Source organism: Chiloscyllium plagiosum, chromosome 25, assembly GCF_004010195.1.
Source record: "Chiloscyllium plagiosum isolate BGI_BamShark_2017 chromosome 25, ASM401019v2, whole genome shotgun sequence".
Lineage (NCBI taxonomy): Eukaryota > Metazoa > Chordata > Chondrichthyes > Orectolobiformes > Hemiscylliidae > Chiloscyllium > Chiloscyllium plagiosum.
The window spans coordinates 19,829,034-19,849,073 of record NC_057734.1 but is presented as its reverse complement, the minus strand read 5'-3'; the positions used below and the strand labels follow the sequence as shown (position 1 = coordinate 19,849,073).

Sequence of the window (20,040 nt, the reverse complement as noted above, 5' to 3'; positions counted from 1 at the left end):
GTACCTGGGACTTTGATGTTGTGGCCATTTCGGAGACATGGTTAGAGCAGGGACAGGAATGGTTGTTGCAGGTTCCAGGATTTAGATGTTTCACTAAGAACAGAGAAGATGGTAAAAGAGGGGGAGGTGTGGCATTGTTGGTGAAAGACTGTTACAGTTGCAGAAAGGATGTCTGGGGACTCGTCAACTGAGGTAGTAAGGGCTGAGGTTAGAAACAGGAAAGGAGAGGTCACCCTGTTGGGAGTTTTCTATAGGGCTCCGAATAGTTCCAGTGATGATTCTCGATAGGAGTGAGAGAGACAGGGTAGTTGTCATGGGGGCCTTCAACTTTCCAAATATTGACTGGGAGGACTATAGTAAGAGTACTATTGATGGGTCAGTTTTTGTCCAGTGTGTGCAGGAAGGCTTCCTGACACAGTATGTGGACAGGCCAACAAGGGGCGAAGCCACATTAGATTTGGTACTGTGTAACGAGCCCAGCCAGGTGTTAGACTTGGAAGTAGGTTAGCACTTTGGTGACAGCGATCACAATTCTGTTTTGTTTACTTTAGTGATAGAAAGGGATAGGTGTATACCACTGGGCAAGAGTTACAGCTGGGGGAAAGGCAATTACGATGCAATTAGGCAAGATTTAAGAAGCATAGGATGGGGAAGGAAATTACAGGGGATAGGCACATTAGAAATGTGGAGCTTATTCAAGGAAACGCTACTGTGTGTCTTAGATAAGCATTTACCTGTCAAGCAGGGAGGAAGCTGTAGAGCACGGGAGCCGTGGTTTATGAAGGAAGTGGAATCTCAGGTCAAGAGGAAGGCGCGGCTTATGTTAGGATGAGATGTGAAGGCTCAGTTAGGGTGCTTGAGGGTTACGTGGTAGCCAGGAAAGACCTAAAGAGAGCTCAGAAGAGCCAGGAGGACACATGAAGTTGTTGGCGGATAGGATCTGGGTAAACCCTAAGGCTTTCTACAGGTATTTAAGGAATAAAAGAATGACGAGAGTAAGATTAGGGCCAATCAAGGATAGTAGTGGGAAGTTGTGTGTGGAGTCAGAGGAAATAAGGGAAGCACTAAATGAATATTTTTCAACAGTATTCACTCTAGAAAACGACAATGTTGTCGAGGGGAATACTGAGATACAGGCTACTAGACTAGGTGGAATTGAGGTTCACAAGGAAGAGGTATTAGAAATCCTGCAGAGTGTGAAAATAGATAAGTCCCCTGGGCCGGATGGGATTTATCCGAGGATCCCTGGGAAGCCAGGGAGGAGATTGCCGAGCCTTTGGCATTGATCTTTAAATCGTCATTGTCTACAGGAATAATGCCAGAAGACTGGAGGATAGCAAATGTGGTTCCCCTGTTCAAGATGGGGAGTAGAGACAATCCAGGTAATTATAGATCAGTGAGCCTTACTTCAGTTATTGGTAAAGTGTTGGAAAAGGTTATAAGAGATAGGATTTATAATCATTGAGAAAAGAATAATTTGATTAGGGATAGTCAGCACGGTTTTGTGAAGGGTAGGTTGTGCCTCACAAACCTTAATGAGTTCTTTGAGAAGGTGACCGAACAGTAGATGAGAGTAAACCGGTTGATGTGGTGTATATGGATTTCAGCAAGGCATTTGATAAGGTTCCCCACAGTAGGCTTTTGTACAAAATACGGAGGAGTGGGATTGTGGGAGATATAGCAGTTTGGATCAATAATTGGCTTGCTGAACAAAGACAGAGGGTTGTGGTTGATGGGAAATGTTCATCCTGGAGTCTAGTTACCAATGGTGTACTAAAAAGGGTTGGTGTTGGGTCCACTGCTGTTCATCATTTTTATAAACGACCTGGATGAGGGCCTAGAAGGGTGGGTTAGTAAATTTGCAGACGACACTAAGGTCGGTGGAGTTGTGGAAAGTGACGAAAGATGTTGTGGGTTCGAGAGAGACATAGATAAGCTGCAGAGCTGGGCTGAGGGGTGGCAAATTGAGTTTAATGCGGACAAGTGTGAGGTGATTCACTTTAGTCGGAGTAACCGGAATGTAAAGTACTGGGCTAATGGTAAGATTCTTGGTAGTGTAGATGAGCAGAGAGATCTCGGTGTCCAGGTACACAAATCCTTGAAAGTTGCCACCCAGGTTGATTGTTAAGAAGGCATACAGTGTTTTAGCTTTTATTAATAGAGGGATCGAGTTCCGGAACCATGAGGTTATGCTACAGCTGTACAAAACTCTGGTGCGACTGCACTTGGAGTATTGTGTACAGTTCTGGTCTCCACATTATAAGGAGGATGTGGAAGCTTTGGAAAGGTTGCAGAGGAGATTTATTAGAATGTTGCCTGGTATGGAGGGAAGGTCTTACAAGGAAAGGCTGAGGGACTTGAGGCTGTTTTCATTGGAGAGAAGAAGGTCGAGAGGTGATTTAATCAGAAGGTTAGATAGGGTGGACAGGCAGAGCCTTTTTCCAAGTATGGTGACGGCGAGCACGAGGGGGCATAGCTTTAAATTGAGGGGTGATAGATATAGGACAGATGTCAGAGGTATTTTCTTCACTCAGAGTAGTAAGAGTATGGAATGCTTTGCCTGCAATGGTAGTAGATTCGCCAACTTTAAGTACATTTAAGTCGTCATTGGACAAGCATATGGACGTACATGGAATAGTGTAGGTTAGATGGGCTTTAGATTGGTACAACAGGTCGGCGTAACATCTGAGGGCCGAAGGGCCTGTACTACGCTGTACTGTTCTATGTTCTATGTACTTCCACCTGATTTTGAAAAAGCTCCATCAGATCCTCCTCTCTGTCTTCTCTCCAAGGAAAACAGTTCCTTACTTCAATTTATCTTCAGAACAAACCCCTCACCCTAGAAAGATTCTCCAATGGCCTTTACATCCTTTGTCAAGTGTAGCACCCAGATATGAACACAATACTCCACCCAAGATCGAACTGGTGTTTTGCACAAGTTCAACATTAGCTCCTTGTTCCTCTAGTCAACATTCCCACTAATAAAGCCAAAGATGCTTACAACCCGACACAATAAAACCATTAGCAACCTATGCACACATACACAGTCTCTCTATACTTGTGCCCCCTTTATCTCAAATTGTCTCTGCATGTTCTTCCCACAATGAATCAGCTCCCATTTCTCTGCATTGAATCTGGTCTGCAATTGGTGCACCCACTCCACCAACATGTCTGCATCCTTTTGAAATCCTACACCGTCCTAACAAGGACAAGTTTGTTTTTAAATTTTTGACACTGTCACGAGTAACTTTGAAACCAGTAAGAACCCTTCCATGGCTGGCGGAAGCTGGAAAGCAGGTGAGGGAAGAGGCATCACAATATAGGACGACTTCTGTTATCCAAATTTCAGATTATCCGAACAAGATCTCAAAATCCTGATGCTTGGGTAAACCGTGTTATCCAAACATTCGATTACCCGAACATTAGGTTATCCGAACAAAATACTCCCCGTCCGTGTCGTTCGGATAATCAAAGTCATCCTGTACATCAAAACAAACAGGCACATAGCCTCGAGCTGTGAGGGTGTGTAAAAGCAGTCATAATGTAACAAAAAAAAAAATTCACTCCAGAATTACTCAAAAAGATGCATGGCCCATGAAGAACCCCATTACCTGTGCAGTGTATAGGCGACTGTTCTCTCATTGTGCGATGCCACCATTACATTGGCTTTCTTGTTCACTTTGATTTCATCCAGGATGTAATCCAAACATCTGAAATGCACAACAACAGCAGATCAGAAGCTCCAGGAATCCAGCACATGCCCATCATATATAAAACAATAATAGGGAAGATAAGCATAATGACATGTGGACACCCGTAAACTGCTTACTTCTGTCAGTTTAACTGTAAGGTGGGGCTTAGGAGGGAAGAAATTATTCTCCTTAGCAGAGTTAGGCATTCAGCCCTTTGAGCATGTTGCATCATTTATTTTGATCATTCAAATAAAAAGCCTGCTACTCTTTTTCTCCCCACAACCTTTGATCCCTTTCGTCCCAAGTGCTATATCCAACTCTTCCAAAAAAAGAAATCATTCAATGTTTTGATATTGACTGCTTTGAGGTAGTGAACTCCACAGGCTTACCTGTGAATAAATATTTCTTGATTTTAATTGTAGATGGTTTACCATGGATCATTAGACTGCAACCCATGGCTCTGGACGTACCCACCACAGGGTAGATGCAGGAAGAATGTTCCCAATCTAGTTTTGTTAGGATTTTCTAGCTTTATATGAGAATCTCCCTCCTCCCCATCATTCTTCTGAACTCTAGCGAACAACGTCTGAACTGATCAAAAATTCTTTTCATACTTCAGTCCTGCCATCCCTAGAATCTTTGCTGTACTCCCTCTACAGCAAGAAAATCCTTCCTCAGATAAGGAGACCAAAACGGTGTACAATATTCCAGCTGTGGTCTCACGAGGGCCCTGAATAGTTGCAATAAGACACCCCTTCTCCTTTACTCAAATCCTCTTGCTAAAACGGCAGACATATCATTTGTCTTCCTTGCTGCCCACTGCACCTGCGTGCTTACTTTCAGTGACTGGCGAGACCCAGGTGTCATTGCACATTGCCCCCCCTCAATTTAGATTGAGAAAATAACCGACCATACACATTTGTCCATTTTGTGCAGCATCTGCCTACTCACTCAGCTTGTGGAAATCACACGGCTTCCTCCTCGCAGCTCACCCTCCCACTCAATTGTGTCATTTGCATATTCAGAGACTGTACATCTGGTTCCTTAATCCTTCATGAATAGTTGTAGTCCTAGCAGTGATCCCTGTGGTACCCAATGAAACACTGCCTCCCATTCAGAAAAAGACCCATTTATTCCCGATCCTCGTTCCCTGTCTACCAACCAGATAAATAGACAAAGTCTTTTCCCTGGGGTCGGGGAGTCTAGAACTAGAGGGCATAGGTTTAGGGTGAGAGGGGAAAGATATATAAAAAAAAAGAGACCTAAGGGGCAACTTTTTCACGCAGAGGGTGGTACGTGGATGGAATGAGCTGCCAGAGGATATAGTGGAGGCTGGTACAATTGCAGCATTTAAGAGGCATTTGGATGGGTATATGAATAGGAAGGGATATGGGCCAAGTGCTGGTAGGTGGGACCAGATTGGGTTGGGATATCTGGTCAGCATGGACGGGTTGGACTGAAGAGTCTATTTCCATGCTGTACATCTGTATGACTATGACGTTGTAACTGGGGTGGGCGGAGACTTGATTATGTTTGCTGCTTTCGCGGGACAGTGAGAAGTACACATGGAATCAATGGATGGAAGGTTGGCTTGTGAATATAAGTTACCTATAATTAATTTCACTCTCCATGTACCTGCAGAAACTTTTACTCAGTCAGTTTTTACGTTCCCACAACCCAGGTTGGGTAACTTTTGTCCTACAGTTACCATACAAGCACTGCCATTGACTTGCATGTGTGTGTTTGCTCAAAAAAAAAGTTAAAAATCACATAACACCAGGTTTATTTGGAAGTACTAGCAACAGGATGAAGGAGCAGCGCTCCAAAAGCTAGTACTTCCAAATAAACTTATTGGACTGCAACCAATGTGTGATTTTTAAAACTTTGTCTACCCCAGTCCAACACCAGCTCCTCCACATAAAAAAAAACATGAAATAACAAAGTGATCAGTCCACAACCAAACCAGGGGTAGGTTTGGCAGACCTACCCCCAGAGCTGTTAACTCCCTTGGTTAGAAGAGGCCACAGTACATTCACGTGGCAATCAAAGAGAGAACTCCATAGACTTGACTAATTATACAATTGTTCCTCCTCACCACCTGGGGCGATTCTGGGGATCAGCCTAATGTGCACCAAAACATACACCCCGGAGGGGGAGGGGAGACAGGCATGCATGATGGAGGACTGGTGCATGGCTTGGGGTGTGGGGGACAACACACACACACACACACACACACACACACACACACACACACACACACACACACACAAACGAGGGGGTGATGTCTGAGATATTGTCGACTCAAGTATGCAAGACAGGAAGTAGCATTGGGGGAGTGGGAGCGCGGCCGAAAGAGGGCCAGCACACACCCAAAGCATGTAACCATGTACACAGGTATGTTTACAGTTTACATCGATGATTTAGAGTTGGGGACCAAGTGTTGTGTGTCAAAGTTTATACTGCAGCTCTACAGGGTACTAGTGAGGTCAGAGCCAGAGTACTGGTCTCCTTACTTGAGGAAGGATGTACTGGCATTGGAGCATGTGCAAAGGAGGTTCACCAGCTCGATTCAGGAATGGAGATGGTTGGCTTAGGAGGAGAGATTCGGTAAACAGAGACTATACTCATTGGAATTTAGAAGAAGGAGGTCTTGTAGAAACATATAAAATTATGAAGGGAATAGATAAGATAGAAGCAGGGAGGTTGCTTCCACTGGCAGGTGAAACTAGAATTAGGGGGCATAGCCTCAAAATAAGGAGGAACAGATTTAGGACTGAGTTGAGAATCCCTTGTTGTAGGTTAAGTCAAAAGATATATAGATTTTTGAACAGCCAAGGAATTAAGGGTGATGGTTAGCGGTTGGGTAAATGGAGCTCAGTCCAGGAAAAGATCAGCCATGATCTTATTGAATGGTGAAGCAGGCTCAAGGGGCCAGACGGCCTACTCCTGCTCTTAGTTCTTATGTTCATGAATGAGGTGTTATGCAAGTGCAATAGAAAGCACAGTGAGCACCCCAAATGATGGGTTATGGGTGAGGCTGAATCAGGTGTGGGGAAAGATCATTCATCAATCTTGTACAGTATCAGGATGGGAACCTACCTGTGATACATGGCATTTGTATCTTCGTAGGTTTTGTTGATGGGATCCTCATATCCAATCTCTCTGGCACGCTTGCGTTCCTGGGCCATATATGCACCCCTCACCAATTTTGCCCCAAAGTACCAGTTTTCCCGGCGAGACAGTTCTACATCCATAGACACATTATCATAAGCTTCCTGGAGTGGTTGAAAGGCAATAGAAAATCCATCAGAATGTCAGTGAGGCTTTGGACAGCAATACAGTAACAGAATCAACTGATGTTAAATTCTCTACAAACAAGACTTAGTTAAACATGAGCCTTTCAGATACAGCCTCCTCATAGTTACTCTGCCTATGGACTATCTAAACTCCAGTGATTTGGATTTGTAAAAGGATCAAGAGGGTATAGATTTGATGTAACTGGTTTAAAAAAAAAGCAAAAAAGGCATAACCATAAACTGACCTCCACCTCACCCACTGACAGCCCTTTCTGGTTCAGCTCTCATGGAGGGTTTAGTCTGCACCATAATTAACCAAGAGTCAAAAGGCTGGAGGTTCCAGTTCATTTTCAGAGTATGGTATATAATCAAAGCTGGCAATTCTGTGTAGTACAATCAGCATTTTACTGAGACATTAAACCAAGGGCCAGGTTATTCTTTCAGCTGGATGTAAACAATCCAACAGCATTAATTCCAAGAGTAGCAGGGTTCACCCTGGCGACTGGGAAATATTACTTGTCATTTGAGGGATCTGGTTGGGTGAGAAATCAGCTGTCATATATCCCACAAAGTGAGAATACTTCACTGGCTCAAAAGCACTTCAGGGTGTCCTGCGGTCACACCCCATTTCAATGCAAGTTTTTTCTTCTCTCAAGGATACAGTTCCATGTGCATTGGTAGCCCTCAGTGACATTGTTAAAGCTTCAGTGTGATCATCCTCCTACCAACAGTTAGGACCTGGAGAGAGTCTGCTCAGGAGCCAGCCATCAAAACACATGGGCTTTTCCTCTGTATCCAGCAAGTTTCAATCTGTGCACATGACAGTGACAGCAGCAGACAAAGGAAGGATGACTACTCCCCCTGTCCCAGGGGGAGCAGAGTGCAGCCTTACCTTCAGGTAACACTGGTAGGTGTTGAAGATGACAGGCTTCTCAATGTTAAACTTCCGCTGCATCTCCAGGGTCAGTCTGCTGATAGCTGGCTGGAAGTAGGTCTGCTCAGCATCAACCATGAGGCGGACCCCTCTCTTCAAGGCTTCCTACCATGGGTGGGAATGTCAACAATTGTTTTGAAACAGAGGTTACAACATCTGCCTGCTCCCTTCAGTACAATGAAACCAAACTTACAGAGCCAAGTTAAGCTTTCGGCTGTTTCATCCTAAAACTAGCATTTAAACTTATACAAAATAGTGACAACTGGCTTGCTGCCAATGGAAGTTCTTTGTTTTAGGAACAACACATGGATTAATACAAGTGTGGCTGGGAATTAACATATTGCAATTCAAATGAGCTGGCAGTTTCACTTTCAGTCACAGACTCCAATGCCCTTTGAATATCTCCTACCTTTGCTAGGATATCCATTCTCTGCAGCATCCTTTTCATCTGGAGATCCTCCTCCTCTGTGAATTGTAGGAGAAGTGGTTCAATCTCACCAGTCTGCAACATAACCATAAGCAGCCATTAATCCAACAGTCAGAGCCCTCACTTGACATGGATATCTAGGCATACACATTCAGAAAGCACCTTCTGAAACCATATGTCATGAAAAGAGGATCCTTACCTCACAAATTGTCTATATATCCTTATAGACAAATTGAACTTCTAAGTGTAACAAGTATTATTTCTTTAAAATGGCCACTGGTAACGAGATATATATTTCAAACTGGTGGAATATGGTGTTGATTACTTTTGAGCAAGCTTTTTAAAAAAGGTCAGCTGTCCTTCTGATCTGGAGCAATAATCTAATGTGGTATGTGTCAGAAAGTGACTGATAGTAAAACACTTGGAAGAATAGAAGAATGTTGATACTGTAGGATGTATGACAGCAGGAGTAAACATCAAAGAGCATTAGCTTGCTTATGGTTTAGAATAATCAAGGTTTATTTTAGCTTAAAGAACCCAGAGATTGAAAGTTTTAGGAGATACCTGACTGGGGTAATATGTTAATGAAGATTTCCTCCCAGAAATGGGTATAGGCCAATGTAGGGAAAATTCAGTTATCTCAAATATAAAAGTTTAGCTTGTGAAACTTCCAGACCAGAAGTGTTTAGTTAAAAATCAATCTTTATTAAAAGACTAAAAATGTCAGCCTTCAGCTTCTGAACATTCACACAAGACAACTTTAGAGTTCACATTACAGATCTGGAAAGAAGTTTGATGTAGACGGTTAGTATTTCTGGATTTGAAAACACTGAAGTGACGGTGGTGTTGGGGAACGGATGACACTTTGTTTTGCTGCATGTTTAAAATATCTTTTGAACTATGTTGTTACATTTAGGTTGCTTGGTTCGTATAATTTTATTTTCTTCTTTTTGTGTAATAAATGTTTTGTTCGATTGTTAAAGAAGATTTGCAGTCTAATGTGCCTGTGCTTCAGTAAATGACTGAGCTGAAAATGTGTTGCTGGGAAAGCGCAGCAGGTCAGGCAGCATCCAAGGAACAGGAGAATCGACGTTTCGGGCATAAGCCCTTCTCCCTGAAGGGCTTATGCCCGAAACGTCGATTCTCCTGTTCCTTGGATGCTGCCTGACCTGCTGCGCTTTTCCAGCAACACATTTTCAGCTCTGATCTCCAGCATCTGCAGCCCTCACTTTCTCTCTTCAGTAAATGACCACCACTTTAAAAAACAGATATCTATTAAGCCAGATTTCAACATGGGACCAGATTTGTTCAGTGCGTTCATAACAAACTCAACTGCCAAATTCATTGCTGCCCAAAATCATTTGGGTGGCATGGTGGTTAGTACAGCTGCCTCACAGCGCCAGAGACCCGGTTTCAATTCCCGGCTCGGGCAACTGTCTGTGTGGAGTTTGCACATTCTTGTGTCTGTGTGGGTTTCCTCCGGGTGCTCTGGTTTCCTCCCACAGTCCAAAGACGTGCAGGTTTAGGTGCTTTGGCCATGCTAAATTACCCATAGTGTTAGGTAAAGGGGTAAATGTAGTGAAATGGATCTGGATGGGTTGCTCTTCGGAGGGGCGGTGTGTCCTTGTTGGGCCAAAGGGCCTGTTTCCACACTAAGTAATCTAATCTACTGGAATCAACCAATTTAACGGTTGCAATATTTGTCACAGACAAGCTACAAACGGATTTTTTTTTGTTTTTTAGACCGGTCTCATGTTGCATTTTGTCTTTTTTTTTGGTTTTTAAGGAATTCATTCATGGGATGTGAGCATCTCTGGCAAGGCCAGCAGTTATTGTTAATTCCTAGTTGGCCCTAAGAAGGTGGTGGTGAACTGCTTTCCTGGACCACTGAGGTAGTTAATAAACTCACTCTTCCTTTAACTGAAAATAAAAACTGCTTAAGTTCTGCTCCTTCTAAGGCAAATCTGGGCTGGGAAAAGGTATTCATTTGAAAAGGAATTTTTAAAGAATTAATCTTGTTGTGACCAACCAAGGGAGATGCTGAGTCAGGGGGAGCCAGTTCATCCCGCCTCACTCAGCAACATAACCTGTCGCAGGCAGCAGAAGAAAGTGGGTGAGCAGAGGCTGATAGCTAAGTTCGGTACTCATAGGGAGGGCCTCAACCGGGACCTTGGGTTCATGTCACATTACAGGTGATCACCATTGCACGACACAGACACAGAGACACAGAGACACACACCCTCACAGACTTAAGTCACTCTGCACTCACTACACACACACACACACTTTCTCACACCCACAACCCCCACCCCAGACAGACACAGACCCACATGCACACATATATTTTGTGGGGTGAATTTGTACTTGCAGAGTTACATTGCACTTTGCTCAATAACTGCATACATTCATGTAGAACTCTGAGCTCAAAAACTGCATGAATCTATGTAAAACTCTGTTATCTCACTTTTTAGATTAGAATCAATCTAAACATCAGGTCATAGATAGAGAACACAGGGGGCTAACACCTTCTTGAGCGAGAGCGGGAGGAAAAGGAAACAGCGAAGCAGACCTTCTCCTCCCAACCTCCCCCGCCACCAAACTCCTGCCAACTTGACCTGTATTGTAGGGTGGAACAATTTAACAAGCTCAAAACTATAGACAGCAACAGGCAGAACTCGCTAGCTTAACTTTCAGACATTATTTCAGTTGGATTTGGTCAGAACCCGAGCGTATGCTGCTCTGAAAGACACTCAAAGATCTGTACCTGCAGGTTTGGAACTACAAAGAGTTTGGCAACTTCTGTCCTGTTGTCAATCAAATTGTTCCAGTCCAACAGGTCTACAGTGCTGAAAGAAAACAAAAAAAAAAACAGGAGAAAAGGGCACATAAGTCAGTGCTATGGATAAAGACATGCCCATGTCAGTAATCTGTTGCATAATCCAACACTCGTGATGAACATCCCACAGGGCATGCAATAGTGATGAGACATCGATGCCTGTTAACCATTCATCAGTTTGGCTTTTGCCACTTCCTCTCAGTCAACTTTCTTCTCTCCTCGCACAGGCAAGTGCTGTTTCTGGGACACGAACAGCCCTCTGTAATTCACCCAAGTGACCAAGCAAGTAGTCATGCAGAGAAATGTGGGGTGAAACATTTTGGTTGGAACAATAGAGGAGAAAGAGAAAAAAAAGATATGATTTTAATGTGGGTCGAGCAGCAAAGGGACTGGGGGTATACGTGCACAAATTGTTGAAGGTGGGGTTCAGGCAGCTAAAGATGTAAGTTTTAAAAGGCAATAAAGTAGAATCATCAAGTATTAAAGGACATAACGCTGAATCCTTAAAAAAAAACACCAGTTTGCCTCAGCTGGAAAACTGTACTACACTTTAAAGGATGTGAAGACAGAACAGAGGGTGCACAAAAGACTGGAGAATAATTCCAGGCAAGGATAATATATTTCAGTTATGAGGATCGATTGGAGTAATGGGGCTGTTCACCCTGCAGAGGAGGCGGTTTGAGAGAAGATCAAATGGAAACGTTCAAAATCACGAGGGACCTGGACAGAGCCGTTACAGAGAAACGGTTTGCACTGGTAAATGGGCCAAGAACCAGAGGTCAAGGATTTCAGGCAATTAGCAAAAGAAGCTAAAGGTAATGGTATTTAGGTCAAAAAAACACAGCAAGTGGTTCAGATCCAGAATGAACCTGCTGAGAGTCTAGTGGAGACAGATTCAACCTTATCTTCACAAAATCCCTACAATGTGGAAGCAGGCCATTCAGCCGATCGAGTCCACATCACCCTTCCAAATAGCATCTCACCCAGACCCAACCTCCACCCCTATCCCCAGTAACCCTGTATTTCCCATGGCTAATCCACCCAACTTACACTTCCCTGCACACTATGGACAATTCGACATGGCCAATTGGCCTAGTCTGCACGTCTTTGGAACATGGGAGGAAACCAGAGCATCCGGAAGAAACCCACGCAGACACTGGAAGAATGTGCCTGTGTGGAGTTTGCACAGTCACCCAAGGCTGGAAACGAACCCAGGTCCCTGGTGGTATGAGGCAGCATTACTAACCACTAGGCTACTGTGCCACCCTGTCTTTGAAAAGGAATTGGATAACAGTCAAAGAGAAAAAAACCTGGAAGATAACAAGGAAAAAGCAGGAGAGTGGAAATAGCCAGCATGGATACAACAGGCCAGATGACTTGCTTCAGGGTTGTAAGCATTCTATTGAGGAGAGAACCTGGATGATAAATGTCTTTAGACTACTCGGCTAAACAGGAACTCAAATTCACAACTTGATCCTGGCTTCATTGACCATTTGCAAGTACTCTACAGCTGCGTTCTCTGAATAAGTTTTAGGAGCAGGAATGGCTGATTTTACCATTCTCTGCAACAAGAGCAGTTTGGTCAATTGTAACGCATGGACAGCTTGGCTGAGATCAGCTAAGTCAATAGAGTGGCAGCATGGTGGCACAGTGGTTAGCACTGCTGCCTCACAGCGCCAGAGACCCGGGTACAATTCCCGTCTCAGGCGATTGACTGTGTGGAGTTTGCATATTCTCCCCATGTTTGCGTGGGTTTCCTCCGGGTGCTCCGGTTTCCTCCCAGTCCAAAAATGTGCAGGTTAGGTGAATTGGCTACGCTAAATGGCCCGTAGTGTTAGGTGCAGGGGTAAATATAGGGGAATGGGTCTGGGTGGGTGCGCTTCGGCGGGTCGGTGTGGACTTGTTGGGCCGAAGGGCCTGTTTCCACACTGTTTCCACACTGTAAGTAATCTAATCTAAAGAGCCTGAAGCCTTGCTAACTCATCTGAAACGCCACCAAACTGATAGCTGCACTCAGTGAGCCAATGAGCTTTCCTTGGGACGGAACAACCCAGAATTTGCTGGAATGGAGCAGGTCTTGCTGTATCCGTTAGTTAGACTTCCTCCCTCACCCTTTGCCTCAAAAACCTGCCACAAGTGTGAACGGATAATAAGAGTAACGGGGCACACTAACTCTGGGGAGGAGAACAATTCAATTCCTTCATCAACAGGGTGGGAATGCAGACTTAATGGGCTGAATGACCAAATGTGGCTCCTAGTTACATTGAGATGTAATGATTGAGGAAGAGATAGAGAATGACACAGGGAAATCAGATAAATTGGAGCCAAATTAGAGACTGAAAGGAGAAACTTAGTGAAAAGCTTTGTTCAAAGTTGTTACAATTTCTGATGACAAGCTGCAGGAATAAGAATCCAGATTTCAATGACTACATGACAAATTAGTAACCCTAGATGATAGGGGAGCTGTGTGGGAAGCAGAGCATGCGTGCAGGGAGCAGTTGACCATAGTATTAGAGTTTGACCAGAGTTTGATCATACCTGTCAGTATACCTGAGGATACCTCTTTACGCTGGAGGATCCCCTCATGTGACTGATTGATAAAACCCGTTCACGCGCTACACCTCCTCCTGCAATTGCACTTCCCGAAGCGGCCTTCAGGTGGGTACCACGATTCGACCTCGTGTCTCTGCTGTGTGATCAATGTTAATGTCAGCACTGCTGGGTTACGGCCTATCGAACTTGCACAGAACATTCTTAAAAAGCAAAGGATGTCAGTAAACAGCACCTACTCCCGCACACAGAGTGAGATGCACAGAAGTGCGTTTGAACCAGGTGCTTACCCAGACAGTCCAATCTTCTCTCCATTAAACCAGTCGGTGATCTCTTCCAAGGTGGCTATGCCGAGTTTAGCCAAGCTTTGCTGTGGGCAAAAGCAAACAGAAAATGATCTTAAACTTTATTCGATGTAGACGACAGAGGGAAAAATAATCCTAACAGGCCTCCCCTCAAAATCCCAGAAAGCTGCTTCATTGCCAGAACTGCAATGAGGCTGGTACTGAAGCAGTTATGTCTCTTGGTCAACAGGGCTATAATATCGTTAATAGGTATACTCAGTCACTAGCCTTCTGTCAGTCTGTGGGCCAAAGCTGGCAAAAGGTATTTATATACAGAGTTGGTAACACATCATTTTCCTCTTCCTGGAGGGTGGAATGGAATCCAGGTCCCTGGCACTGAGACAGTAGTGCTAACCACTGAGCCACCAATGGAGTAAGACGACATGTTATGATAGTGATAGCGCATGCCTATTAAAAGCATATTGACAGTGACCGTGGGGCATAACAGCTTCAGTACCAATTAGCTTGGACGTAGATTTAAAAACAGAAGTCGGGGGAAGAAGGGATGCTCAACTCCACAGATGCTGCTGATTTCTAAGGTAATTTCTAGCTTTGTTTCAGATTTACAGCATATGCAGTTCTTTGAAATTGGTGGTTGGGTACAATTTCAGCACCACCTTTTATCTCCCTTCCTACCAGGAGGCAATGAATGCCAATTTTGACAGAAAAATTATTGTTTTCAATACATTTCAAATCATTGAAGCAGATTCTCCATACGGGTTTGTGCCTCCAGTTTCTATCACTGTCCATGAAGTGCATCTCTAAAGCCCACCATGTAACAACACCTGTTGTTGTAAAGATCAATCTGGGTCACTACTGTCCTTTAGGGAAGGAAATCTGCCAACCTTGTGTGGTTTGGCCTACATGTGATACCAGACCCTCAGCAATGTAGCTGACTATTAACAGGCTTCTGGCAATTAGAGATGGGCAATAAACGCTGGCCCAGCCAATCAGGCCTGTACATAACAGAATAATGAAACAGGGCAGAGACCCGGCACATTAACATCTGCTCCAGTGTGCCACTTCAGTTTACATCAAATCGGTCCATTTCAAACCCTAAGCTTTTGGTTTTAAAGTGAATAAAGGGAGATAAAAGGCGGTGCTGAAATTGTACCCAACCACCAATTTCAAAGAACTGCATATGCTGTAAATCTGAAACAAAGCTAGAAATTACCTTAGAAATCAGCAGCATCTGTGGAGTTGAGCATCCCTTCTTCCCCCGACTTCTGTTTCTAAATCTACGTCCAAGCTAATTGGTACTGAAGCTGTTATGCCCCACGGTCACTATGTCAATATGCTTTTATTAGGCATGCGCTATCACTATCATAGCATGTCGTCTTACTCCATTGGTGGCTCAGTGGTTAGCACTACTGTCTCAGTGCCAGGGACCTGGATTCCATTCCACCCTCAAACTCTGTGGTGTGCCCACGTAGGTTTCCTCCCAGTCTAAAGATGTATAGGCTATGAGGATTAGTCATTGGGAAGCAGGGTTACAGGGTAGGATAGGGCGTGGGTCTGGGTGGATGCTTTTTGGAGGGTCAGTGTGGACTCGATGGACCGGGTGGCCTGCTTCCACACTGTAGGGATTCTACGTTCTTGCCAGAGGATTCTTTGAAGCATGACAGTACTGGAAATCTGGTGCTTTGTCTAATTTCACAGGTTAAACACTAACACAGAAACTACATGCCTGAGGAATGCAACATTTGCATATTTAGCTCTGTTGGATTACTCACTGCCACTCTATGTCCAGTTACAAGAGCTAACATAAATATCACCACCTCGGGTAAAATGCCTCTACTGGAGGCAAAAGTCCCATCACATCGCAGCTCTTTCTCTTTCCCACCCAGCAGCCCCTCACTTTGGCCAATCACTCGCTGACCCACCTGCAGTCGCTCCATATCCAGCTTCATGTCCACTGCTGCCTGGCCAGCCTTTCCTTGCTCGGCAGCGAGCTGGCGAAAAAAACCACGCCATTTAACCAGCACCTCGGAAAACTGCAGCTACAAGGACAGAAGCGAGTAAGGATTAACTTTCAAATCAGCTTTTCAAACAAACATACCCACCGTCCACCATTACCATAACTGGATGCACAAACATCCCTTGCTTTCCTTGCAGCATTGTACAGAACAAAGGCTCCTTTCACCAGTTTTGTTGCTGATGAGACCGTTACAGCTCAGGGGAATATTGCTGAGGTTTGATGATTGTTCCACGCATCACCTTCTCCTCTGTTATTACTCAGCCTCTAGTCAAAACCTTTGAAGTACAGAAATGGACGGCATAGTGGTTAGTACTGTGGCCTCACAGCGCCAGAGACCCGGGTTCAATTCCCGCCTCAGGCAACTGTGTGGAGTTTGCACATTCTCCCCGTGCCTGCGTGGGTTTCCTCCGGGTGCTCCAGTTTCCTCCCACAATCCAAAAACGTGCAGGTTAGGTGAATTGTCCATGCTAAATTGCCCATAGTGTTAGGTGAAGGGGTAAATGAATGGGTCTGGGTGGGTTGCTCTTCGGAGGATCAGTGTGGACTTGTTCAGCCGAAGGGCCTGTTTCCACACTAAGTAATCTAATCTAATCTAATCTAATCTAATCTAAAAAAAAAGATGAGAATCCTACCAGGAACTGTGGTCTCCCCAGTGCTGTCAGTTTGATGGCAGAAAATCCATCCTCGGAGCTCCCACCTGTGAACAGTACAGAGCGCAGCTTTAAATCCAAGAACTGAACTAACGCACCAGCAAGCTCTGTGCTGAAAATCACCAACAACAGTATGGATAGCACCAGTGAAGGGATAACCCACTGAACATGAAGAGCCAACACCATATCATTCACAATTGCCAACAATTAGCTGCTACCCACCAACTGTATTGACATGGGAAGCAATACTCAAACTACTGCAGGTTGGAGAACGAGCCATAGAGAAGTAAAACATCAGCACTGAGTATATCCACAATGGGCCCTACATCACTGGGAGCCCACAGCACCTAACCAAGTCGAGACATACCAGATGCTGCAATACACTTCAGGAAGGTGTCCATAAATTGGTCGCATTTGGACTCATCTGCGTAGAAGTATGTCCGAGCACTAAAGACATCTTCTCTGCGGTCTCCGAATCTTTTATGGGGCCGGAATTTCTTCTCCCTGTGAACGCCATCTGTGGAGGGGAGAAACTATATAACAGAACAGTCGGGAAAGGCAGGGCAAGCATTGCATGATTTAAAAAAAAAAACTGCAGGTAACTGCAACGAGCAGGCCGTTCATTTTATGACCCTTTTCTCTTAGATGGCAGCTTTCAGAAGCATTGACCATGCTTCATTGTGTTTGAGTTTCAAAGATGAGATGATTGCAGATAAGCCCAATACTCCCACAATAAGTTTTGATGCTCACACACAGGACAGCGGGAGCTATTATGACTCGGAGGAATGAAATCCACAAATTATTTCTTTCTCCAATGCGAAACTTATTTTCAAATCCCCTCCCTATCCCTGGGGTATGAAGCCTAATTACAGCAACCGAACTGCAGTGCAAGCAGGAACTGGCTTATGAGCATGGAACAGAACAGGGCATTATCCGCATTACGCGGTTAAGTACACCTGTAGTCTGTTCACTTACAGATAATGCATCCAACACATTTCTTTCTTTTTTAAAAAAAAAATCACTTTGGAAGAGCAGAGTCTGTTTCTAGACTTGGGTCTTCACATTGGTAACGCATGGAGGGACCTCGTCATTCATCCCAGATGCTGACTGGACAACACCATATCACAACATTATCCATTTGTCAGCAGCCCAGACTAGAAGGACATCTCCATGGATGAGAGAAAGCAGAGAGCTATCGAAGCTGGATCACTAAGTGTATTCAAAGCTGAGATAGACAGGTTTTTATCTCCACAAGAAAATCAAGGTTTATGGAGGAAGGCAGAAAAGTGGAATTGAGGACTCTGACACCAGCCGTGATCTCACTGAATGGCAAAGCAAACTCAATGGGCTAAAACAGCCTTTTTCTGATCGTGCGTCTTACGTGAATCATTGGTTGGCAGCTAGAAGCAAGAACAGTGGCTGATTTTCTTACCTTGTGCTTACCCGCGACTCTACTGTGTTTAGTGAGTAACTGGAACTATCTAAATCTGTTGAGGAGCCAGGGGAAAACATTTGATGGTCAGTAGGCATCAGTGTGGGGTGGGAGAAAATAAAGAAAAAAACTCAATCAGAAGGTAAGCAGGGTTTCTGAAATTGCACATTATATCTTAACTATAGCTGCAGAAGGTTCATGTGACTGATAGCTGGTATTGGGGAATTATCTTTTGAGGTAAGGTTAGACAGAATGGGCCTGTATCCACAGGGAATATATAAAGGACTGCGAGGCGATCTTATTGAAACGTATAAAAGATCCTGTGGAGGATTGGCAGGAGGGCTGCTGTGAGGATAGTTCACTTTGAGAGAGAAATGAGAAAGTTTAAGTATTTTTAAGAAAAAAAGATCTCTTGATTATGGAGGAGAAGGAACCTCTTCCTTCGAAGTCGCACGTAAGAAAATTTTTAAAAGCCATTTTCTTCAAAATCATGAAAACATCTTACAATGAGATCCCGTGTCAAGTTCCAGAGGCCTAAACTTGCCCAGTGTAAAGCGAGTCTCAGACTTACCTTTAACTTCCTTCTCTCCTGGAGACTCGCAGGACCTAAAGAGCAAAAGAGAAAGAAAATGAAATTGGTGCATTGAATTCAAATGCAGCGAGTGTGGGAGAGAGTCAAATTAGCATCAATGCTTGTGGAGTGTTCGACAATTGATAGCTCTCATTACGAAGGGCCCATTTCAATGCCGAAGGACTCTGAGGCCAGTATCCTGTACAACAGGGAAGGGAATTTGTCATTCTGTATAAACACACACAAACTACTCGTACAGCCAGAACATTGTCAAACCATCCTGGATCTAGGTCTTGAGTACATTCCTCCAGTGGGCAGAAAGTACTATACATGCTCTTATGTATTTTTCCCCACAATTATGTAACTATTTTGAGTTTGTTCCACAGGCCTAGACTAGAACATGATAAGTCAGCTGCCCTCCGTATTCATACAAGCCTTCAATAAAAAAAACCTATCAAAGCTGGAATTCCCACTATTTGAATTATCTATGACCTTCTCACATGACTCTCATCTCAAGTCACAAGGCAGCATGTTGATGTGGTTACTGGTATGGGCAGGCACAAGGACAAAAACAAAACACAATCGCAGTGTGGGTCCAACTAACCCAAAGACTTGCAGCAAGAAAGAGGCAGGAAAACTCAGGCAGTGCATGAGAAACTGAAATGGGGTGCTTTATCCAACTGGTTCAAGTCCATGTCCTGACTGTAAAGAATTCAAACTATTCTGCTGCTCATGAACCAAGGGAGTGCAGCTACATTTTCTCCTGCAACCCTTCAGGACTTTCTAATCCAAATTGGCACTTACCCAAAACAACACATTCAGATTTAAAAGATCCCTACTCTTTTCAAATCTCATTTTGTCACTTTCGCTGGACTTTAAATTGTGCCGTTTTCTCCCCTGGGTTCAGCAATTCATGCCTAAGGCGTAATCCTCAGAGTGGATCATAACTCGTCAATAGGTAGGTGAATGTAACAAGCCCAAGAGTCAAATAGAAAGCCAAAATCTATTTCATTTGCTCGTTATACCAAGTGGACACCCTCAACTCGAACAGCAGTGAACAAAAAAAAAATTCTTCAAAATCTGACTGGAAAACTTAAAAGGGACGTATATGTGATTGCTGAAAAAGATTAACACATACAAACACAAAACCCATTAGATGTTTACATTTAAATGGTTTGGCTGGATTCCTCACTCTGGTCCGTGTCCAAGCTCAGCATTTGTATTGCTATATTTATACAACTGTTGTCATGCACTGAGTAAATTGGATTCATTAATAGCATATGTACCATGTCAGAAAATAAGCTGCTTGGCACATTATGGAGAAGAATGT

At 44.0% G+C, this 20,040-nt stretch overlaps 1 protein-coding gene across 1 annotated transcript in view; it reads right to left on the bottom strand.

The window, feature by feature from the left end:
* The window catches only part of LOC122562624 (proline dehydrogenase 1, mitochondrial-like), a 48,936-nt gene that overhangs the window by 5,258 nt on the left and 23,638 nt on the right, over positions 1–20,040 (bottom strand). Inside the window, exons 3-12 of the mRNA XM_043715625.1 lie at positions 18,711–18,745; positions 17,075–17,224; positions 16,690–16,754; positions 15,963–16,079; positions 14,026–14,105; positions 11,114–11,195; positions 8,332–8,424; positions 7,881–8,027; positions 6,792–6,967; positions 3,612–3,710 (exon numbers count right to left, since the gene is read on the bottom strand). Coding sequence (XP_043571560.1) covers positions 3,612–3,710; positions 6,792–6,967; positions 7,881–8,027; positions 8,332–8,424; positions 11,114–11,195; positions 14,026–14,105; positions 15,963–16,079; positions 16,690–16,754; positions 17,075–17,224; positions 18,711–18,745 — 1,044 coding nt within the window. The remainder of the gene's footprint in view (positions 1–3,611; positions 3,711–6,791; positions 6,968–7,880; positions 8,028–8,331; positions 8,425–11,113; positions 11,196–14,025; positions 14,106–15,962; positions 16,080–16,689; positions 16,755–17,074; positions 17,225–18,710; positions 18,746–20,040) is intronic.